This window comes from Neovison vison, chromosome 9, assembly GCF_020171115.1.
Source record: "Neovison vison isolate M4711 chromosome 9, ASM_NN_V1, whole genome shotgun sequence".
Lineage (NCBI taxonomy): Eukaryota > Metazoa > Chordata > Mammalia > Carnivora > Mustelidae > Neogale > Neogale vison.
The window spans coordinates 4,672,261-4,695,147 of record NC_058099.1 but is presented as its reverse complement, the minus strand read 5'-3'; the positions used below and the strand labels follow the sequence as shown (position 1 = coordinate 4,695,147).

Genomic DNA, 22,887 nt, shown 5'->3' with positions numbered 1-22,887 from the left:
TGTTCCCCTTTTTATTCTCAGGCGTGTGTGCTTAAGACTAAAGCGACTTGTTCGGCATGAATTGCTGGTGAGCCTGTGTGGAGCGGAGGTCTGTGAGCGGAGGTCAGGCACCTCCTCATGTGGCATTTACCATGGCTGTCATGGTTCGCTGGGGTGGGGGGGTAATTTAGTTAAGAGGGTGAATGAAGGAAAGGGGTCTGCGGAGTGCTTGGGACCCACACCTCTGTGTGTGCGCGGAGAAGTGATCTTACCAGACCCCATTCCAGGTATTAACTCACTGCGCCTTCAGAGACCTGGGAGGTAAAAGCTGTCACCACCCCAGCCCCAGCTGGGAAGCCTGGGCAGCAGAGTGGGGGCTACTTAACTAGGGTCACGTGGCTTCTCACTACAGACCCAGGACCGGAGCCCGTCTTAGCCAAGGGTGAAGATCCTCCAGGGCTTCCCCAGCAAATGCAGGACAAGAATGACCCACGCCCCGCCTGACTGGGTTCCTAAGTCACGTGCCCCTAGTGAGTAAGACAAACCGGCGAAGGAGGGGTGGTTTCCGGGAATGTGCGGGGTCTGCCTCTCCCGCTGCGGAGGGAGCTGTGCGGAGCCACTGCACCCCTCCCAGGGCCGGACACGGGTCCGAGGTCTGAGTGTGGGTGGGGGTAGGGAGGTGTCACTCCCAGGTCCTCTGCTCCTGAGCTGCTGGGTTAAGCACGCAGGTTGCTTGTGCCGTGTGGGGGAGGCGGTGGGACCCAGGTGCTTCTCCACACTGAGGGCAGCGGCGTGCCCTGCGGTTCTGGGTGGCAGGCTCAGCACCGATGTCTGCACCTGGCCTGTGACCTCCTGGTCACCTGCAGGAGAGGGGCCAGCCCAGGCTGGTTCTTGGTACTGGCGGCTAGTAGAGGACTCCGCAGCTGACCCTCTCTCTCAGATGCTGGGGGTGACACACAGGCTGGGGTAAAATCCAAGGGCTCAGCGCCGCAAGAGATGTAGCCCGTCAGAGCACAGAAACCCGAACGTGTGGGGCTGTTTCCAAACCTGTGCATGCTGCCTCGGGGCGGGTGGGACACGGAATGGTACAGAGGGCATGCCTTCATAGACCCTGCTTTAGGGGCTTTGGAAAGTAGCTCCAGGTACCTCTGTGCCCCCAGAATTCTACTCTAGAAATTTCAGTTTTGACCAGCAGGCTGGGGGGCAGTAGGGGACTTGTGCACTAATCCACTTACGGGGGATAAGACGGAGAAGGGAAAATTCCAGATGGGCTGGTGGCCTCTGTCCCACCCTCCCCGAAGGGCAGAAGCCCCGCCCATGGGGGGGCAGCTCGAATGGTCACGTGGACGCAGCTGTCATCCGCGTTTATTCTCCTTTTGTATAAAAGTTACAGGTTTGAAACGTCTGCAGGAAGATCCCACCATCAGCCAGGTTAGTGGGGATACGTATATATTACAATGTAATGGGGAGGCGTGGAGTGGGGGGAGAGGGAGGTGCTTCTGAAAGGTTGGGTTCCTTCTGACCTGGCGAGCGGCCGCCCTCCCCTGGCTCCAGCACCCACCGCAGGGAACACTGGGTACTGGTCCCCCAGACCGATCAGAGCCCAGATGTGTGGCTGGCACCGGGTGGGAAGCCTGCCAGCCAGAAATTAAACGCACACGGCCCCTGCGGTCCTCACACTGCCTCCCTCTGCCTGGCAGGGCTCCCAGAGGGGAGGGCCGAAGGTAAAGCCCCCATCCCCATCCGCGGACGGGCGTGTGAGGTGGAGACCGACCCGGCATGAGTATTTGGGCCACGGCGGCCGCCCCCCGCACGCAGCAGCCTCTGGCAGCGCTGGGCCAGGCAGGGGCAAGACAGGAAGGGGTAGGACGCGACCTCAGTGAGGGGACTCCTGCCCCCGCACTGAAGAACAGCGACCACACGCTTTAAATAAGAAAGTGACACGTTCGGCCCGAGGCAGCCAGACCACTGCCCGAGGGGGCGCCACTGGCATTTCACACGTTCTCCCCTCTAGGTCCAGGACCCCAAAACAAGAGTGGAGAAAGCTGCTCAGAACCCAGGAAAGACTCAAAGTGACACGGTTGTTTGAGAAGTTCGACCCTGGCATTTGCTTGACCAAGTAAAGGCCAGGTGAAGCCTTGGAGAAGCCAGCACTCAGCAAATCAGGACCCGAGGGGCAGGGGGACAGCGGCCCCTCTGTGTGCGGGGACCACCCTGCAAACCTGCCTCCGACAGTCCACCTCACCAGCGAGTGCGGCTTCCAACCAGGAAGATGGGGCGAGCGAGCGGTCCCTGGGGTAGGGGGTAGGAGCCGGGCCAGTCAGCCTCAACAGGCACCTCCAGAGCCACGGCAGCCCCCGTCTGCTCAGGGGCGCCCCGTCCTAAACCGGGCAGAGCTCGCTGCGCACCGGGGGAGAGGTCGGAGGCACCCCCTGGCCCCATCAGGATGGAGCAAGGTAGGAAGGGAACCCACGGGGGCCGGGGGACAGGAGATGGAGTTTAAGGCACACAGCAAGCGACAGAGGAGGGACCTGGACCTTCCCCAGGACGGAACCGCCCCTCCACTCTCCAGCTTCATTCACCGGGGAGGACTTCTGGCCCCCGCTCGCTAAACCTCTACCCTCCCTTGCTCCATCTTCTGCCCTAGCTCCCCCAAGTGCCGGGTGGTCGGGGAGATGAAGGGACGGGAGGACGGTTCTGAGGGCCAGTACCGTGACGGGAGCCCCAGCCCCAGCGCTACTGAAAGGCCACCTGGTGAACCTTTCCGGGCCACGTCAAAAGCTCACACCATCTTGCATTAAGCAGCACGGCAAGGAAAGTACAAGGAGCCTCCCGGGTCTTCTGCTTCCTGCCGACCCGACTGAAAGTCCCTGGGGTACAGCCCCCACCTCTCCGCGTCCACTCATTTGTCATTTCAGCCGATTCGGGACCCTCAAACTGAAGGGAGGGGTGAAGAGAGTCCCAGTGGGCCTTGGCCTGCCGCTCTCCCTGTGCGGCTCCCAGGCGAGGGGGTGGGGAGGGGGTGAGGAATACGGAAGTGAAAGCAGAAACCGGAACCGAAACCAAACCACGGGCTCACAAACCAGGCACGAGACCTGCCTGCTGGCTCCACGGTGGGCCTGGCATCCGCTCCCGTGGAGAAGGGGAGCAGGAAGCTGCTGGGGCTCCCGCCCGCCACAGCAGAGGGCTGGCTGAGCCCTGGGGCCGGGACACGTGCAGCCTGCCCGGGGCCAGGTCCAAGGTCCCTCCCGGTCTCGGCAGCCCTCAGAGCCTCTCTCGAGCGCTCTCCTCGCTCACGGCACCTGCTCCTAGGTCTTCTCCTCCCGGTCTGTTTTTCTCCTCGTGATGTTCCTAGGTTTGATTTTCAGAGAGAGTTCCCACAGGGCCTCCTCCGCCAAGTGGTCGCTGAAGTCATTGAAGAAGTTTATGATGTCATCATTTCTTCGGATATCATAGTGCCTGTGGGGGGCCAGCAGTCCGGCGTGGGGCCAACAGTCCGACGGCCTCCTGGAGGGGCCGCGCGCATGGTCCCGGCACCCGGGCACCCCACAGGCGGAGGGAGGGCTGGTGGCAGGAGCCCGCTTGCCCTTCTGCACGCTGCCCTGGGGACCCCCCCATTCCTCAGGCCCCCGTGCTGCAGTCTCCCTGGGTGCGGCGGGCCACCACCTCGGTGCAGACCCTGGTGTTCCTTTATCCCCGCCCCCCTCACGCCTCGGGGGGCCCGGCGCGAGCACCCCGGTACTCACGCCTGCTGGAAGCACCGCATGCTGTCCAGAATGTTGAACTGCTGCCACCGTTTGGAAAAATTCACCTTCCCGTCAATATAGTCTGGGTTGCCCAAGTGAACAAAGGTGAGGTCCTGCAGGATAAGCCCCCTGGGAGGACGGAGAGGCCCGGTCACTGCTCCGGAGAGCACGTTTGGCCTGTGTTGGTCTCTTCCTGCGTGAATTCCTGACCTAGAAACTCTGGGTCCCTGGGAAAGCCAGCTTGGGTGTGGGAGGAGCCTCGTAAAATTAATACATGAACAGGAAAAAAAATAGCAAACCCAAAGCCCAGGGGGATGGAGGCATGGAGAGTCTCTGTGTTAACAGGTGCTTCTCACCGAGAGAACTTCGTGAAGCCCTAAGGTGAGCGATGGGGCCCAGGTGACACAGCCGCCACCCCCCGGGGGGAGCACGGTAGCAGCCCCCGCCCGGGGCCGTTGCGGAGTCTTGCGCTCCCTCATAGAGGTTCCCCCTGTCTACCCGCTTAGTAAGGGCTCTGGAGACAAACTGGTCTAGCTTTGACTTTTTCCACTATTGCCTTCGGCTTATGTGACGAGGGCTGTTTCCCCGTTTCCTCCATGCCTTGGCTCACACATGGGGAAACACTCTCGGGGCTCCTGGGTGACTGACTATAAAGCCCTCCGGCTACTGTAAGGTGCAGCCAAGTCTGAGGACTGTTGGGGTGGGGGGAGAGAAGTCCTGTTCCTGGCAGACATGGGAAGGAAACAGCACTGGGACTGGGAGACGGGACAGCGGGACTGTTTTCACTGGACCCTTCCTTTCTGTTTCAAACACCTCCGTGTTACAGTTTAAAACAGAAGTCTACCGTCTGAGCTGGAAGCCCTGAAGGGAGGGTTTCTCTCTCTACGCGTACGTTCCCCCCCTCCCCGGGACACAGCCAGCGGGGCAAAGCTGCGGGGGCTGTACTCACAGGTAGGGGATGCACGGGGGCTCCACCTCGGAGAGGGCAGCCCGGTAGGCGCGGAAGGAGGACGAGCTGTCGATCAGTGTGCAGTACTCAGCCAGGCCCTGGGTGGGAGGGACCGTGTGTGAGACCCTGGGGCCTGCCTCGGCTGCAGGGAGACCGGGCCTACTGTGGGAACGGGCTCCCAGGCCTGCGTGTACGGGGCCTGGCGCCGGGCCTCCTGCTGGGGGCCGCCCCGCACTGTAACCCGAGGGGAATTCTCGAGCACACGGGGAACGGTGCCATCCCTGGCTCCGAGCCGGCCTTGGCTCCTTGCTGCACTCAAGACAGAGCTGCCGAGGCTTAGCAGGTGACCTGAGCGCCCCCCGCACACAGCAGGCGCTTCTGGCCCACCCACCCTGCTCACCTCTTCACCCGTTCGCCACCTTGCACCCTGACGTGTCACCTCTTCAGGACCTCCTGGGTGTTTCTGTGGCAGCCACGGTGAAGGTCCCGCACTTCTCCATACCACAGACTTAAAACTGTCCCATAATGTCACCCCTGAGGTAACACGTGGGTGGCCCAGCTGACACCCAGCCCCCGTGGGCTCTGCCTTTCTTCTCACGGAGCCTCCCCACACAAGGATCGAGGTCCTCACCGGGCCTCCCCAAGGCCCTCATGGTCCAGAGCAGGTCCCCTCCCCAGTGACATGGGCTGGCCTCTGTCCTGCTGCTTGCGCATGCCCGTCTCTACACGCTTCTGTGCCCCTGCCTGGGGATTCCCTTCCCTCTCAGGAAACTCTTCCTGTTTCGGTCTTGGAATGACTGACCCTTCCTCAGGGACCTCCCTGACGCCCGAACGGGCCACACCACCCCGTCCTTGCCCTTTTGGCAATTACCCTAAAGAAATCAATAGGTCTGGCCTGTTCACAGTATGTCCCTAAGCACGAGGGCTGCCGCCAGCCCGGAGCAGCCCCTCCAGAAGGAAGCAAGCAGTGAAGCGGGGACCCAGGTACGGGCCCGCAGCCAGGCAGCAGGACCCTGTGAGGGGACAACCCCAGCCCCAACCACGCAGCCCCTCTGGACCCAAAGGCCGGAGATAAGCCACAGCAAGCCAAGGGGCGGGGTGGGGGGGTGGCTGGCGGCCAAGCGGACACCTGAGTGCCTTCCCCCATGGCTGGTCCCCAGGGGCCGGCCGGCCTCCCTCCCAGCCACTCACCTCCGAGGTCTGCTTCTGCCACTCCAGCCTGCGGATGGGGGCCGAGTCCAGTGCTGAGAGGATGGCCAGGTAGGAGTTAAAGTTGTTCAGCTTCCTTAAGTGCTGCAGAGAGAGGGAGAGGCGGCCATGAGGCAGGCCCAGGGCTCCTGGGCGGGACTCGAAGGCGCCGACTCCGGGGATGGCAGCCGCTGCTACCTTCATGATCTTGATGAACTTCAACAGCAGCCGCTCCCGGTCCTGGGCTTTTTCTTGTAACATGATTATTGACCGGACCCTGGAAGACCAAAGGGCAGAAGACCTGGCTGAGCTGACTGGTCTCCTTTTAGACCCCTAGGTGGTCCTGGAGGAGAGGGAGAGACACCCACCCCACATGCCCGGGGCTTCCGAGACACCAAGCACAGCCCCCCATCTCTGCTCTCGAGGAGCTCACAGCATCCCAGGGACAGGCCGAGAGGTCACACACAGTGTGACGGGGACCTTGGGCCATGCGTGCTGATGGACACTTTGGAGCATCCAAGTAGACTTTCCTGATGAGCGCTGACCTCAGCACTCTTGGGTCTGGAAATGCTCCTATGGCCTTGGGACTCGCTTAGGAGACGAGGGAGCACGGCGTTAGGAGGGTACCTTGAGAACCTCGGCAGCCACCACAAGCCCAGCCTCGCACTAGGACTTCACCGTGGCCTGGAGACCCTGTGGATTCACGGGGGGCCACTGCCAGGGCACCTGGAGCAAGCGCCGCCTCTGCTGTGTCTTTGGACCCAGTGCACACCCTGCGGACTGTGGCCCTGGGGGGCTCTGTGCCGCCTCCTCGGAAGCCCCCGAGGGCTATGGCAGAGGCGGGGCTCCGGGCTCTGTGCAGCGTCCGCCTGCCTACACACCACCGCCTCCCAGGGCGGCTTGCCACGGCTCAGCTCATGTTGCTGGGGAGCGGAGCAAAGCTGGCCAAGTGGGACGTGACCCCGGTGCCCTCCAACAAGCAGCCCTCGCCACGTTTAACAACTCCTAGACGTTCCGGCAGTGCGCGCAGTGCTGGCTGCGTGGCTACCCCCGCTCTGGGGGCACCTTCAGGTCACGTCTTGAAAAGCTAACCATTCTGTCACATGTTGTAGTATAAGCACATCTTTGGCTTCATTTTGCTTTAAGAACTCAGGCCTAATTAAAGTATTAATAGAACGCACGCCTTTGCCGTTCTCTTCAGGCAGCAGCCTGTGAGGCTCGGCCCTGAGGCTGCCTGGCAGTGGGGGAGCCGGGCAGTGACCAGCGCAGAATGGCACCGCAGACACCCCTGTCCCTGCCGCCGCCTACGGCAGACATTACCAATCGATCCCGGCACTCCTCGCAGCCGCCTCCTCAGCCAGTGGGCTCGCTGCTGCCTGCAGTTCCCAAGTAACGCCCAGGGCCTCGGAAGGAGCTGGGAAGGAAAGGGCACCTCCTCCCGTGGGAGGGAGAGCACGGGGACCCGGCCAGACGCGCTGCCAGAGAGAACCGGGGCTTCGCACAGCCGCCCCTTCTTACCAGTAGGACATGTTGTTGAAGTGCTCCGTGAACTGGGTCAAGTTTGGGCTCTTCTCCTCATTCTGCTCTTTTGCCCAAAGCAAAACCTCAGGAATCTGGAGAAGGAAGTAGACTGGATGGAACTAGAGCCCTCTGGCTTCCTGGCGAGTTTCTCCTGCTGAGGGACCAGCAGCGGCTGCTCATCCCAGGGCAGGGGACAGCCTTCTCCGCAGCCCCCAGCCCCGCTTCACTGCATACCTCTATTTTATAAAAGAGCTCAGCATCCAGCAGGGTCAGCTGCTCGGCTATTTCATGGCTGTGAAAGTCATGCAAAGTCCCTGGCCTAGAAGACAGAGACACGAGATGAGCAGTGGGGACAGGGATGACGGGAGCTGGCGGGTGCCGTCCTGCGGCCTCACAGCTGGGTGGCCAGAGCCAGCAGCCGCCCCAAGCCTGGCCCCCAGCCGGCCGGCGGCAGGGCAGCACCAGACCGCACTCTTGCTGGGGACCATGGCACCTCTGCTGGGTGGGTCCCGTGGCTCAGCACAGACAACTGTGCTGCATGAGAACTCGGCCGGACTCCACGGCCGGGGCCCGGCGGGGACAGACGGTGTCACAGGGATGAAGGCTGAAATACTCGCTGGCCAGGCCACCGGCAACAGAGTAGGTCGTGGAGGTTCGTAGGAAGGTTCAGCAGGGCCCAGAGGGCGGGCGGGAGTAGGGGCGGTTGGGAACGCACAGCTGCCCATCAGTGCCGGGAAGAGCCAACCACAGCAGAAATGCATGCACCTGTCTCCTGTCCCAGTAAGTGCCACCCCTGCTTCCTGGTTAAAAAGGGGAATTTTAGGGGCACCTGGGTGGCTCAGTGGGTTAAGCCGATGCCTTCGGCTCAGGTCATGATCTCAGGGTCCTGAGGTCGAGCCTCCAGTCTGGCTCTCTGCTCAGCAGGGAGCCTGCTTCCCCCTCTCTCTCTGCCTGCCTCTCTGCCTACTTGTGATCTCTCTCTCTCTGTTAAATAAATAAATAAAATCTTTAAAAAAAAAAAAAAAAGGTGGGGGGGAATTTTAAAAATCACCCATCATGACCCCCTGGAGAAGAAGCCCAGCCCCTGGGGAAGCCACGGGGCTGTCCAGAAGACGTCCTGTCACAGGGTCTGGGCAGAACCAGGCCGTGGGGCTCTAGGGCTGGGAGGTGGCTACCAGGCACCACTCCTGCTGGAAGAGGACAGTGGCGGCTCACCTGGCGGCTACGCCCCGGGCTGCCAGGGGCTGGTCGGAGTTGGCACACCTGAGCAGCTTCTTCTGGTCCACCTTGTCCAGAATGTTCTTCCGGAGCACGCGGGCCAGGCTGAGCTCCCCGCTGCACACCAAGCGGAAGACCAGCTCCATCAGCAGCTTCAAGATCTCTTCTGTCAACTCCACAAGGCTAGAGGACCAAGGGCCACACAGTGAGGGGCCCTGTGTCACTGCCCAGGAAGAGGACGGCTACCACCGTGCCCACAATCCACCTCAGAATACCCAAGGGTCATGTGGCAGCGATCAGCAGGGCTTGGAAACCTCTTCAGGGAAGAGAGCGAGAAAGGGCGTCGAGACGGCCAGCTCAGAAGCACTGGGAGCCGTCCCACGGGGGACACACAACGGCCACACTCTCAGCAAATGCTTGTTGGTGTAGGACAAGCTCCAGCACCCACGTGCAGGCCTGGGCCAGGGAGACCGTCCCACTCCAGCCCAGACCCTAAGGCAGCCCCTGGTCCCCTGGGTGGTGAGTCAGTGAGGCCCCCGCCCGCAGGACGCTCCTGACTCCCTCTGCACGGCTCCGTGCTCGGTGGTCAGTCTCGGTGCCGTCCGGGGTGGAGGCCATTCTCCCTGCAGGACGGAAATGCCTTGAAGGCAGGGCCCGCGGTTTCCTTCACCCCGGCTCTCCAGACGCAGGAGAGGGAGCAGCTGGACATGCGCTTGTTGAGTGAGTGCTGAGTCAGGGTGGGCGGTGCTGGGTTAGAGCAGGAGGCCGCCCCGCCCGCTGACCTAAGCTGCACGTGCAAGGGATGGCCCCACGAGGAGATCGGTGTGGCCCGTGCCCAGTCGGGGTGACTGGGTCATTCTTCTCCGGAGTCCTGCTCAGGTGTGCAAGCACAAGCCCGCCCCAGAGCCGCACGGGGGGGCCTCTGTGGGCACACAGCTTGGGGGAAGCAGATGAGCGGGACAGGATGTCCCAGTCTAAGCGAGGAAGCCTGCCCCGCTGGGAAAGCCTGGGGCGCCCCAGGCCTGCCGGGCTCCCTGCCACCTCCTGGGCACAAGCACTCACCAGAGCTCGTCCACCACCCGCACCAGCACGAAGAACGTGTTCTTGCTGACACGCTTCTTGAATGTGTCAGCAAAGGGAGAGAACTTCTCGTACGTGGAGCGTGGGTTAAGGAAAGTCATTCTCACACAGGCCGGGCTGGGGGGGCGGGCTACCTTGTCCCCGCTGCCGTTTACAGGGCGCTTACGTGCAGGGGCCCTGGGAGCGAGGCCCCCGCCCCCCGGAGCTATGCCCGTGGGACAGCTTCCACTGCCCTTCGTCAGGTCTCCCCCGGGCCCCCAAGCTTCCCGTGGGACTTACTGAAACGCTACAGGCCGTCTGGCTGGGCCTCGGGCGGTAAAAGGTGGCCAGAATCCACATGCCCCGAACACCCTCTCCACGGGACTGCGCGGGGGTGCGTGGCCCACAGCTGCCTCCTGCACTCTTGCCTCGAGCTCCCTCCCAGCCCTCGCTGGAGCTTCAGACACCCCTTCCCCTCAGCAGCCACGCACCCGACCCCCTCCAGTTCCTCCCCAAGGTCATGGTTTCTGCCTGGAGGAGCAGACTTTCGCCATTCCCTCATGTTCACCGTCGACTCTCCAGGCCCTGCCAGGCTCTCCTTGCCGCTCTCCAGGGACCCACGAGTGCTCAGGAAGGAGCCTCACAGCGCTGACCCCAGAGCCTGCCGCACAGGGCTCACTAGGCAGCTGTGCCCAGGACCTTGGTGCTGCGACGTCCCCACGGATGCCTGTAGCAGCCATGCAGGGCAGGTGCCGGGACCGGAGCTCAGGGGCGTGGGGGCACGGGGTGGCCCCTCGCCCACCGAGCTGCCGTGTGGGTCACTTAGGCTCTCCAAGGCTGCTTCCTGAGTCACGTGATAAGTAGTACCATAACAGCATAAGTAATGTGCTAGTGGTTTTATAAAAAGTAGTTTCATAGCTCAATGAGCCTCCGCGCGCACGGGCTTAGCATTCTGCCCGACACTAGAAGTTCTCAACAAGTGGGAGTTACTGTCACTTGCTGAGCCAGGCCTGGGAGCAACTGAACGTGTAAGGCTTGAAGGAACATGTTTCTGCAGCGAGGACCGTCTCCTTCATCTCGAGGGACCAGGTCCTCTAGGGCAGGGGCACGGGGACAGTGAAAGGAGCGACAGGGTGTGGGGGAGACATGACGCCGAGCCTCAGGGCACACAGGAGAGGGAGGGAGGCAGCCTCCCTCAGGACTTCCCGGCCCGAGCAGCAGCAGCAGCTGTCCGGCAGATGGCAGTCGTGGGCTGTGACATGGGGAGGGGGCGGGGCTGGGTGCCCAGGCTCCGGTTAGCCTCCGCAGGAGGAGCAGGTTTGAGAGAAAGCCAAGGACGCTGGGTCCTAGGGCCCGGGGTCTTCCTCTACCGCTACTGCAGAGTCACCCTGGAAAGGGCGAGCCAGAGAAGGCTGAGGGGTAGGGGCCAATTCTGTCTGAACGTGGTCTGTCCACTGCGGGGTCTGCCACCAGGCAGGGTGGCTGTGCCTTCCCCCGAGGCTGCTCATGTGAGTCTTGATTCCCCTAAGCCCCGCACACTTGGGACCCGTCACCTCAGTGGCCTGGGGCTCAGAAGCTGCAGGGGCCTGTGCTCACACTCCCTCCTGGGGTGAGTCAGCTGCTCCGAATTCCTCTTCAGGACTCCCTGGTGACCGCAGCTGCCGACGGCACACCCATGACCCGGCACCGCACGTCTCTCACTCTGCACTCAGACAAGGAAGGGGACTGCAAGAGAAAGCCTGGTCCGAGGCCCCGAAGCGAGGGCCTCTCTCTCCTGGCTGCCTCTGAAGGCTCTGCGCCGGCAGAGGCGTGGGGCCAGGGCAGGGGCACCGCGGGGAAGGATATCTGTACTGCAGCTTCTTGATGAGCTCCTCCGGGGTGATGAAGGTCCTATAGGTGGTCAAGAAGGCCTCACAGTACAGGACCAAATCTAGAGCAAAGAACAACCGATTAGTGGCGCCTGCTGCTGGCAGGGGACAAAGACGGCCAGCACGCCTGCTGCATATACCTAAGACTGTGGGCATAGAGGAAATAATTCAAACTCATCCGCAGGATTACGAAGCTAAGTCACAGGGAATACTTTAGATGGCAGGACCCAGGGACAAAAATCCTGGGCATTTCCATGTACTGCGAGACCAAAGATAAGGCTGGTCTTCTCTGGACACAGACCCTCCTCCTATCTTCTCTCACTTATCCCCCAGCTTGCCAAGTGGAGGAACCAAGAGGATCCCTGCTTCCCCAGCAGAGCAGCGCAGGCTCAGCTGAATCTTGGCTCCTGTGCCCTGGCCTGCCTGGTCATCTCCAGGACAAACGAAAGCAAAAGCAACACCTGCTCCGGCATCCGAGGTCTGGCTGGGGTGGGCCTGGCCGGCAGAGCAGGTGTTGGGAAGGAGGCTCCTGGGATGGAAACACACAGCATGGCCCGACGGCATCCTGCTCAGGCCCCTCCTCTCCGGACCCCTCAACTCACCAGCTCACCACCCACTGGGGCTTTTGTTCAGAGATGGGCTGGGTAAGGAGGCAGAGATGGGCCCAGCATAGGCCAGGGCCTGCTTCTGGAGGACCAGATCCAAGTCTGCATGCCCTGAGCCGTGGGCGATCCAGTGGAGAACCACTGGGGTGGTCTCTGGTCCACAGGGAACCACCTGCTCAAGGAATGTGCAGTGTGGCCTGGGGCCTCTGCCTCCACCATGCACCCATGCGCACGGGACTTTGTTTCCCTGTAGCCTCAACATCTCTCCATGACTGAAGTCAAGTGGAGGTCCCTGCTGGCAGCAGCACCTCCTGTCCTGGGCACCGCTGGCCACCTGGAAGGCTCTGGACTGCCCTGCCCCCAGGGCTCCCTGTGGCCCAGGCTGCAGCCGGCTGCCCCTACAGGACCGCAGAGCTTGGTGCCCCGAGCCGAGAACGGAGCCAGCTCCCCCTTGAGCCCTCTGGATGGAAATGACAGCTGTTCCTCTTGCCCAGCTGAGGCTGCTGCGCAGGCAGGCACGGGGGTGGGGTGCTGCGGAGGACAGCGAGGGCTGCTTCTGAGCACGCTCGCTGCTTCCTGAATGGCCTGTGCTGTGCGGCCTCACGTCAGCTCTGTGCCTCTCCCTGCCCACTGGGACCTCTTCAAACAGGCAGGTCTGCTGAGGCTGAGAAGGGATGGGACATGCCTGGCTTTGAACTCAGTCCCCAGGACCGGGCTTTTGCCCTAGTCCAAAGAAACCGGGGGTGAAGAAACCCCAAAGGGCAAAATAATGGCTATGGTAAGTTTGTTGGGGTCATTTCTTCTTTTTCCCTAATTTCAAATTTTCTGCAATGTGCCCATTTCTGTACTGTTTTTGTAATTTAAAAATTCCTCAAATCATTCTGTGTACTCTATCTGGGGAAATTTACTATAAAAACAGGGACATGGTCATATATAAAAATAAAACTGGTGGGTGAGGGTTTCTGGATTGGGGCATTTTAACTTTTCGCACAACTGGCTTTAATACTGTTGTCACATCCCCTTTTTACTAACTTTCAAAGACATAGTAGGAAAAGGAGTGTGGAAGGGGCCCACGTTAGGACAGGCAGCACTCCTGGTGGAGGTCGAGGTCAAGGTCACAGCCCTTCCTCTCCCCTCCCTGCCGGACCAGACGCGGAGTGAGCCGTCTTCTGCCAGCACGGAGTCTGCCCAACGCTAGGTCCCCTGCCTGCCCAGCCCTGCTAACGGGCTCAGGACGCTGAATGGGGTGGCCGTGTGCTGAGGGGTCAGAACTCTGTCCTAGACACTGCCCCCACTGTTCTGAGACTGAGCTCCGGACAGAACACGTGCCGGGGTCTCCTCGTGGAGGCCACAAGTGAAACTCTGTCTGGCGTCTAGAATAACATAATGGGTCAGACAGCAGGAAAAGTAGAAACAGCTACACTTACACGCTGCTGGAAGGTTAACAGTATGGGACATGTTGTTACCTGAGGTGCTGAGCTCTGCCCTTGAAGCTCGCTCTCTGCGGCCCCAGGGGGCCCTTGGGGTCATCAGTAGCCTTCACCCACGGAGGGTGTACTCTGAGAAAGCTGGTCCCACCCCCAGGGGTAGGCACTCTGCACAATGACTGTGGGTCACCAGGACCACGTTCTGACCCCCCCGAGGTCTGTGGGGCCAGCCCACCCCAAGGGCAGTGACAAGGACCAAGGCCCCTGCCCAGGGCGTTGCCGCACCTTTCCTGTCTGTCTCAGTAGCATGCACCAGTAGGATATCTCCAGACCCGCCACGGACGTCTGGCCCGTCGTCACCCTGCAAAGACAAAGCAAAGGAGGGCATGCAGCAGAATTCAGCCATCCGAGTCCAATCAGGAATTCCGAGGTGGAACAAAACGACCAAGCCATGGCACTGCAGAGACCCTGGGCCGCACTGCCCCCGCCCTCCCTTGCCTGGGAGCAGCATGACCGAGCACAGAGGCTACTCTGCACTCCAAAGACAGGACGGACCAGAGCTCATCTGGGAGGTGGACGGCCCTGGGAGCCGGCCAGATACCAGGGCACATTGCGCTGGGTCACAGTGGGGTTGAGGGACGACGGCGCCAACAGATCTCTCCCTCTTCACCAAGCCAGGGGACAGGGACATGAGGAGGGCCGATGTCACGCTGGGAACGGTGGGACCCTCCCATGCAGGCAAGCAGGACTGCGCCAGCCACTCCCAACAAGACCACAGGGGCAGCAGAGCTAAGCCCGAGTACGGTCATGTTCCTAAAACCACAGCAAGCCGCCCCACATTTCCATCCACTTCCCCAGGTGGAAGGAAGAGTCACTTATGTTACAAGTTCTTGTACAGGGAGCCCTCAAAGGAGTGTAAAGCGTCACAAAGATGTTTAATTGTCCCAGATATTGCTAACAGAGGATATCGGCTGTCCTCTGCCAATTAAGGAAAAAGTCATACTTCCAGGTGGGCAAACAGAGGCTTTAGCCCATGAACCTGCCCAAAGCCAGAGACAGCAGTCATCTGGCAGGCCTGCCTGACAGCCGGCCCCTGCCCCTCCACCTCTGGTTCTTTTTTTTTTTAAAGATTTTATTTATTTATTTGAAAGAGAGACAGTGAGAGAGAGCATGAGCGAGGAGAAGGTCAGAGGGAGAAGCAGACTCCCCATGGAGCGGGGAGCCCGATGCGGGACTCGATCCCGGGACTCCGGGATCATGACCTGAGCCGAAGGCAGTCGTCCAACCAACTGAGCCACCCAGGCGTCCCTCCACCTCTGGTTCTGATGGAAACCGCCCCTCGAGCCCCCCAGACCCTCCATTTCGGAGATGTACCTGCCTCTCCAGGGCGTCCATGTTTTCACCCCTGGATTCCAGAGTCCCGAGAGCATCTTGGATTTCCAGCTAAGGCTGAGGGCAGCGGCCCATGACCCAATTGTTCAGAACTTTTCTGGCAAGGGTCACGAAGCGTCACTTCTCTCTGCAGAGAAGCTGGCTGCCCCAGGGACCTGCCAGCCCCACCCTGCCTGTTCTGTGTGTGCGCCGCCGCGCAGCCAGAGCCCAGAAACACAGTCACCCCGCAGGGCCGGGTCAGGTGAGCACATTAAGACGTTCCTCTGGGTTTCCAGAATCACCCAGGTCCTCCTGACAAGGCACAGGACAGAGGCGGCTGCAGGCCCGAGACTTCTCAATCAGTCTGAGGCTCCCACCGAAACTACAGGGGCTGATTCGGTTGATACCGATGGGAAGGCAGCTTATGCTACTGAGGGCTCACTGCACTCGGCTTCCGTGCTGAGCACCCTACGCGGGCTCCACTGTTCCAGTGGCCCCCAGAGTCCTGTCCTCTGGGGCTTAGAGATCGTACGTGACTTGCAAGAAGACGGACTGGAAGTGTCAGAGAAGGGGCAGTGCACTCTCCCCAGGAGGCCATCCATGTGCCCAGGATAAATGCCGAGCGCAGAGCTCACGAGGTGGGCAGGGTGCCAACCTCCCCTGTCACTGCCTTGCTTGGGTCCTTCTCTCTGAGACACCTCCAGGTTATGCTGTCCTCACAGCCCCCCTCCCCTACACGGACAGCGCCGCACGCGGCCTGTACTCACCTCTTGCTTGAGTGTCAGCCTGGCCATAATCTCACTGTGGTCGATGAGGGACAGCTCGTCCACTTCCTCCTCGGACCGCGCCAACTCTGAACCATCTGGTGACCTGGAGGCCCTAGAGGGAAGTGGTTTGTGTTGTAAGAGTCCAACAGGCCCCAGGGTCCAGGACTCCAGGGGGCTGCAGCTCTCTGCAAGACTCCGATTTACGACTACTCCTGACAGGTTCTTCTGGAACTGCAGCCCTCGTGTGCAGGCCACGGCGCTCCCCACACCCAGCATGGGGGCCTGAGTGGGGGCCAGAAGCCGGGGCGCGGACTAGACTGCCAGCACCGCTACTGATGACCTGTGTGACCTTGGGACATTTCCTGCTCTCTGTGGATGCTCTGTCAATAGAAGGGATTAAGAAGGAGCCTGGAGAGCCTACACGGCTCATTGGTTAAGCATCTGACTCTTGATCTCAGCTCAGTTCTTGATCTCAGGGTCACAAGTTCAAGTCCTGTGTGGGGCTCCATGCTCAACGTGGAGCCTACTTCAAAAAAAAAAAAAAAGAAGAAAAAAAAACGAAAAGGAAAAAAAAGATCAAGGTTTCCCTGAGCTATTTACATAAGTGATGGGATCAGTCACTGTCAAGGCCACCCTATGCACAGTGGGTATCCAAGGACAGGAAGAGCAAAAGGGCAAGTAGGTTGGAAGAGAGCTCACATGGCTATTAGCGCCCTCCCTCAAGTCTTTTCCAAAGGCCACATTCCTGCAGGACAGAAGCATGAACCAGGCAGACCGGCCCTTGTCCTTGGGATGCTGGGTGTAGCAGGAGAGACGGACTTTAAAACAAGCAGCAGGGGCACCAGCCTGAGCAGGAAGACCCAGGCCAGTGTGAATGATCACAGGCCCCTGTGGCAGGACAGCCGAGCCGAGCCCCGCAGCACTGAGCAGAGCAGGAATTTGCTGGTGAGGTAGGAGGAGGAGAGAACCACCAGCGGAGGGGACGTGTGGGGTGGCGAGGGGGCATTCCGGGAGCAGACAGACCCCGGGTCTGCAGGCGCCCTGCTTGCCCCGGCATCTTCTCTCATATTCCCATTTTATTCTGATGATTTCTACCACGGAGCCCGTGAGGCCCAGGCTGGCCTTACGGTCACGGGCCACATTTTTAACCCTAAGTATGTGAGACATAAAAATTTGTGCCTTCAGTAAGACAAGGATGGCCCAGAGCAAAATCACACACAGTCCTGGGAAGAACCATCTGCTACGTGTGCCTTCAGTGTCAGGTCCGCGGTCCGGCCTCTGTGGAAAGAGGACATTTTGTAATTGCTTCTAAGCAGTGAATGTGCTGCTCCTCCTGCTTTTTTTTTTTTTTTTTTTTCTTCCAAGGGCCATCTGCAATTCTGGAAAATGGTGTTCTCGGGTTCAGTGCAGCTGGAGCCAGGACCCGTGGGCTTCTGCTGCTTGGCACAGACGCCGTTTGCTACTAGGTGTTCAACTAGAAAACCCATCATCCCCTGCTTAATCCACGGGGAGATCTCAGCCCGGGCAGGCGGACCAGGCGGATTCCACACGGGTAGCTCCTTGGAGGGGCCACGAGCAGGCTGGGCAGGCAGCCCTCTTCAGCAAGCCCTTGTAGAATGAACGGAGTCTGTTTTTCCTCCTGTCTCTCGCTGTTTTATTTTTACCACCTCTTCGGCCATTTATGCTGAGGCCTGACAAGTGGGTACTGCCTTGCTCTGTGCCCAGAACCCAGAGGTAGCTGAACCTTGACCTGGAGAGGGAGGAAAAGCTTGAACTTGTGTAACAGTTCACGAAGAAGGTGATGTCCTCGTGAAGTCGCCGACGGCAGAGAGGGTCTGTGGGTCCTACACGTGGAGAAATTCACTACGTATTTCTGAACCTGGTCAGGTGTGACTTGTGCTAATACTGAAAAATGTTATAAAAGATTAAAGAGACGTACAACTAAGTGTACTGACTCCTGAATGATCCTGGTCCCCCCAAAATAAGCTATACAAGTTAATTTTAGGGAGAGTTGGGCAAATGGAAGATGGTTTACATGTCAGATGATATGAGGGAGTTTATTATTAATTTTCTTAGGTGTGATAATGGTATAATCTGGTAGACTTTTAAAATATTTTAGGAGGAGGAGCACCTGGGTGGCTCAGCCAGTTAAGTGTCCAACTCTTTTTTTGTTTTTTAAGATATGTATTTATTTGAGAGAGAGTGTGAGAATGAACATGAACAGAAGAGGGGTACAGAGAGAGGGAGAAGCAGACTCCCCGCTGAGCAGGGAGCCTGATGTGGGGCTGGATCCCAGGACCCTGAGATCATGACCTGAACCAAAGGCAGACCCATAACTGATTGAGGCCCCCAGGCTCCCCTAAGCATCCAGCTCTTGATTTTGGCTCAGCTTAGGATCTCAGGGTCATGAGATCAAGCTCTGTGTCAGGCGGGCTCTGTGCTGGGCAGCGAGTCTGCTTGAGATTCTAATTCTCTCCCTCTTGCCCACCCTCCCTTACCCCCACATGCTCACTTGCCCTCTCTCTCAAATAAGTCTTTCAAGAAAATTAAAATCTTCTAGATGACACAATGAAGTAGTTAGAAGCTGAATGTCAAGTCTGTAACTTACTTTCAAATGGTTTAACACAATATACACATCTAGTAACTCAAAATTTTTTGGGTGTGGGGGGTCTCTGACACCCCTTTAGTGTGCCTGAACTTGGAAGCAGCCAAGGAAGGTTGGCCTGGGATTGAGGAGACTATCCTGAGTCATCTGCAGAGTCAGTGGTATGTGAGCCGTAATCAGGAAGGCAGACGCACGCCAGAACGGACACTTTAAAGGGTGCGATTGCTAGTGATTTTTCTGGCTGAATTGCACATTTCTGTACTTGCCATGTTTTCTACCCTGAACATGCAGAATTTTGTGAGTCAGAAGGAAAGGGAAGGAGGTACCCCGCCAGCTCCCACAGGCCTGGTGTGCTGGCAGGCAGGGGGCTGCCCTCCCCAGCCCAGCCTGCGGCTCTCAGGGAACCTCACTATACGGCCGCTCCCTACCTGTCGCCGTCTCTGCTCTCCTTCCCCGCTGCGCTGCTGGCCGACGAGGGATCTCTAGGATGACCGTCTTTCATAGCTGGTGATTCCTGAAAACAGAAGTGCTGGGTTTGTGACAGGTACCCCACGCTGGGCGGATCTGCTTCCCAGCATTCCGCCTGTAAGCGGCCTCAAGTGCAAGTTCCTACAGAGCGATCCGAGATGTGAGCAGGGTAACTGTGAATGCAGTCAATGACACAGGAGGGGAAGGCCCTCTTCGGCCTCGCATCGCACCTCTGCAGACATAACAGGTACCCCTGCCTACGACCTCTGTCAGCTGCCAACCTAGAGAAGCCATCGCAAGCACCTCCTAGAAGAAAGGACAGCCAGGGTCGCCGCCACTCAGCCAAGCTCAGCCAGGCACTGCACTAAGGGCTTCGAGTACCTCTTCTCACCTGGCCCTGACCAAGACCCTGTCCATTCGCTGGTATCACAGTGGCCCCTCCCACCCCCGCCACAGGCTGGGAGAGGTCAAAGGCCCTGCCCAAGGCCACATGGCTGGAAGGCTGCAGCCTGCATTCAAACCAAGGGTTGTCTGCCCCCAGAAACTGTGTCCCTGACCACGGTGCCCTGCCAGTGTGCAGCAAGCCTCGGCTGGCTTCCTAGTTAAACCAGTCCTCAGGACTGCCAGGTTCAAGTGCCTCCCAGTTATGGTTCCAGGGGTCTAGCTGCTCGAGTGCATGACTGCAACCCCCTCTTCTCCAGCGGCCAGGCCCTGGAAATTTGGGCCCACCCCACTCGGTGACAACACGGCAATCTGGCACCCCTGGACTGCCACTGAGGCCACAAGAGAGAGCAGAGTAGCAAGAACACACAGATCATCCTCAGAGAGATCATCCTTCCCCTCGGAGGGGAAGTCAGCACTGAATGTGGTCCCGGGTGGAGGGAGAGCCATGGAAGGCTAGCTAGGGAACAGCTTCCTTGTGTGGAGGCTGACCTGGGGACATAGGGCCCAGGTCACCAGAGGAGACGGGGAGGAAAAAACACCAGAGGAGAAGCAGCTTCCAGGGACTGGGTTCCTGTCCCCGGTGGACAGAATCCCACTGGAGTGAAAATCCACAGAGTTCTAGGACTTGCAAACGTCTCCAGTGGGGGTGCCCCTGGTGGGCTTCGTGTCACCAGGAGTGACTAGACTTTAACAGGCTGGGCCCTGTGAGCTGGTCACCAGGGAAAACTGGAGTCCTCATGGCGCCTCCTCTCAAGGGACTCATTATTTTGGAAGCTTTGGACTTGCTCACGTTTTGCTGCAGCAAAACCTGGGAAGTTGACCGCTCAGCAGAACGGCCGTACGGAGCTGGGACAGAAGTCGACCAGGGGGGGCCACACCAGAAACCAGGTTTCTCTGAGCTCTCAGGCGGCAGGTGTGTTGACACAGCGGGGGCTCCCGGCCAGACCTGCCCAGCTTCTGAGAAAGCCGTTCCCGTGGGGGAGGAAGGGGCGAGCTGGGGAAAGTGTGAGGGGGCGAAGGCCTGGGGTCCCTGGCGGTGTGGGCGAGTCGGGGACGGAAGATGGACTTCAACGCTGGCAGGGCGGCCTAGAAAGAAACCCCGGAGAGCAACCGATGTGTGGCCAGGCCTATGACATGCTGCCTCTGCGGATGTCCAGAAGACTCCTCGGCCAGGCCTGAAGCGCACCACATGTACTGCAAGCAGGGGAAGGACCTGCTCTGGGAGCCTCGTCCTCTCCCCACGGAGCCATGCAGGCTCCTGGCCAGGCCGCATGCACGAGGCCGCCCTGACGTTACTTACGCCTCGAGAGCGAGCCAGCTCCTCGCTGCTCTGGCCAGAGGAATACAGATTGACGTATTCACCCTCACCAGCCTCCTCACTGGTGTTTTCACTCTGGGGGAGACAGGATGAGAGGAAACGCACATGTGACAGGCCCGCAGCCACCCCGCACGGCTCACAGAGAGCGGCCTGCCGGGCCGGCCCTGAGTGGGATGCTGGGGAGGAGAGCGGATGGCGGCAGCCGCCCTCACCGCTCCCGGAAGCTTCTCCCCGGCCCGAGAAGGCTGCGCTTCGGCCACCTCTTGCCTCTGCGTTACAGGGGACACAAGTTTCCTGCGGGACCTTCTCCAAAGAGGTGGAGGGCCATTCAAACTGCCCCCAGGAGGCACTGCGGCCGCGGGGCCTGCGGGCTTCCCAGCGCGGCGGGAGGAGGGCCACGGGCGCAGAGGCCACACCGCCCAGTTGACACCTGCCAGCCCGTCCACGGCCCCACGAGTGACACGGCCCGGCAGCAGGCCCTCCACCAGCACCACACACAACCGCACATGCAACTGGCCCCGACCGCTGTCCGAGCCCTCCGTCGGCAGCTGTCTCCCCAGCGCGTCGGCAGCTTTCCCTAACACACGACCCCACAGAAAACCGGGAGCACTCTCCGTCTCAGCCTTATGAGGACGGTCTCCCAACGGTCACCAATCGTTTTTGGAAAATCAGATTCCCCACCTGACAGGAACTCTGTACAAAAGGTTCCCACTGCTGTTCTGGAAACAAGCTACTATGGCACCTTGTGACCTTCCGGGGACCCGGATCGTGCCCCACCGCCACCGGGGTGTGCACCGGCGATGGGCCTGGCTGCGGGGACAGGCGGCGACGGCCTCGGGAACAGCCACACCGGTCTCTCAAAACGGGCAGCCCCACGTGGAGGGGGTGTGCGCGGAGTTCTCACCGAAGGCGTCTGGGGCGAGTCAGTGAAAGAGGTTTCGGAAGGAAGGCAGACAGTGTTCCCATGAAAGTTGCTCTCCTGAGAAGATGAGAGAGGCCCGTCCACGGTGCTGGGAGGCGGACTGGCTACGGTTGGCCCCGCTAAGTCAGAGCTCTGAGACTGGTGGACGGGTGGGAAATGTGGAGAGGAAGAGGAGGTAGACGGAAGGAAAGGTTGAACGGAAGCTTGGTTGTGAGGCACGAAATCCTGGGAGTAGGACCTAAACACAGATTTATACTACGGAATCAAAGCGGAAGACAGACACAAAAACGGGAAGATGGGAGGAAGAAAACAGACAAAAGAAAAAGTCATTAGATTAACTCAGCTGAGCTGCGCGGGCTGTGCACAGTAATTCCACCGAGGACCACCGATCGGGCCAAACCAACCCCCGCATTCCTCTGGCTGAGGCGGCCCAACCCAGGCACATCCTCCCTTGAGAGGGGCCTGAGGACCGACCAGCGCCATCTTCCATGTCTGAACAGTGGGACGCAGGCACCCCCAAAGAAAAGCCAGCCCCCATGCTGCACCGGTAACCCCACTCTGCTCTGTCCGAGAACCCAACCTGCCAAACCCAAACCCTGCGACGTCTTCAGGAACCTCCTGGCTAAATTCAGTATGTGGACTCATACACCCGGGTTATATTTAGTCATTTTGAACCTTTTGCATGAATCTCCTTGGTTTTATCCCTTGAAAGTCCAACACTGCAGACTTTCAAATACCATAATCCACCTGAAATGCTTTTGGGGAGGGAAAGATTAGGCCTTAAAAATGGTTGGAAGGACCGTATTATCAAAATGCTAAAAATTTCTGGGTTCATGTTCTTTCCTATACAATCTTTTCTTTTTAAAACAAATGACAGGGTCTTGCAGTGCTTCTGATATCAGCCTAGAGCTGCAAGGCCACACTCTCTCAAATTCTCATCAAGACCGAGTCTGAAGTCGGGCTGGGGGCGGTGGTAGAGACTGGATGACTACACTGCAGCGTCGCAGAGGCAACAAGCGCTGTCCGGGCCTGGGCTCCGCTGTAGGAGGAGGGAGAGAGGAGCTCTGGGACCAGGGGCCACCAGGGTCAGAACCTGACGATGTCACCATTTCCGACAAAGGGCCTGACAACCTGATGCTGTCACAGGCTAATGGGAGAGGGACATGTGGGAGGGTCTGCATCCGAAGTCCTTGCCAGGCCCACCTGCTCCCTGTAAACGTCAGAATCTGGCAAGAGCTGAACTCAACATAAATGCTCACTCAGATGTTCTCTCCATTTTGCCACTGGGTTTTTGGAACCCAGGACAAGGAAAAGGAGAAAGAAGAAATCAAATTTTAAACGGAGGTTAAAGCCACTCACATCCTTAAGTGTTTTTGTGAAGTTACACTTTGCCCCAGACTGAAAGTGGCCACAACTCAAGTGACAGGCACAC

The 22,887-nt window shown here is 59.4% G+C and overlaps 1 protein-coding gene and 1 long non-coding RNA gene across 11 annotated transcripts in view; one reads left to right on the top strand and one right to left on the bottom strand.

Moving 5' to 3' along the window:
* Positions 1–451: 451 nt before the first annotated feature.
* Positions 452–2,071, top strand: LOC122917148. Its single transcript, XR_006386357.1, has 3 exons — positions 452–509; positions 1,367–1,410; positions 1,994–2,071. It is a non-coding gene; the product is annotated as an uncharacterized LOC122917148 (long non-coding RNA).
* The window catches only part of RAPGEF1 (Rap guanine nucleotide exchange factor 1), a 135,059-nt gene continuing 113,498 nt past the window's right edge, over positions 1,327–22,887 (bottom strand). For 5 of the 10 annotated variants that reach the window (XM_044264633.1, XM_044264631.1, XM_044264632.1 and 2 more), the window contains 15 exons: positions 21,438–21,710; positions 20,516–20,608; positions 18,732–18,817; positions 15,699–15,810; positions 13,846–13,921; positions 11,506–11,590; positions 9,664–9,756; positions 8,599–8,784; positions 7,618–7,702; positions 7,381–7,475; positions 6,061–6,139; positions 5,866–5,967; positions 4,675–4,772; positions 3,726–3,854; positions 1,327–3,438 (listed from right to left, as the gene is read on the bottom strand). In XM_044264633.1, the coding sequence (XP_044120568.1) occupies positions 3,288–3,438; positions 3,726–3,854; positions 4,675–4,772; positions 5,866–5,967; positions 6,061–6,139; positions 7,381–7,475; positions 7,618–7,702; positions 8,599–8,784; positions 9,664–9,756; positions 11,506–11,590; positions 13,846–13,921; positions 15,699–15,810; positions 18,732–18,817; positions 20,516–20,608; positions 21,438–21,710 (1,743 nt within the window). In that variant the 3' untranslated portion in view covers positions 1,327–3,287. The remainder of the gene's footprint in view (positions 3,439–3,725; positions 3,855–4,674; positions 4,773–5,865; positions 5,968–6,060; positions 6,140–7,380; positions 7,476–7,617; positions 7,703–8,598; positions 8,785–9,663; positions 9,757–11,505; positions 11,591–13,845; positions 13,922–15,698; positions 15,811–18,731; positions 18,818–20,515; positions 20,609–21,437; positions 21,711–22,887) is intronic. The other 5 variants (XM_044264640.1, XM_044264641.1, XM_044264639.1 and 2 more) reach the window with 2 other exon arrangements.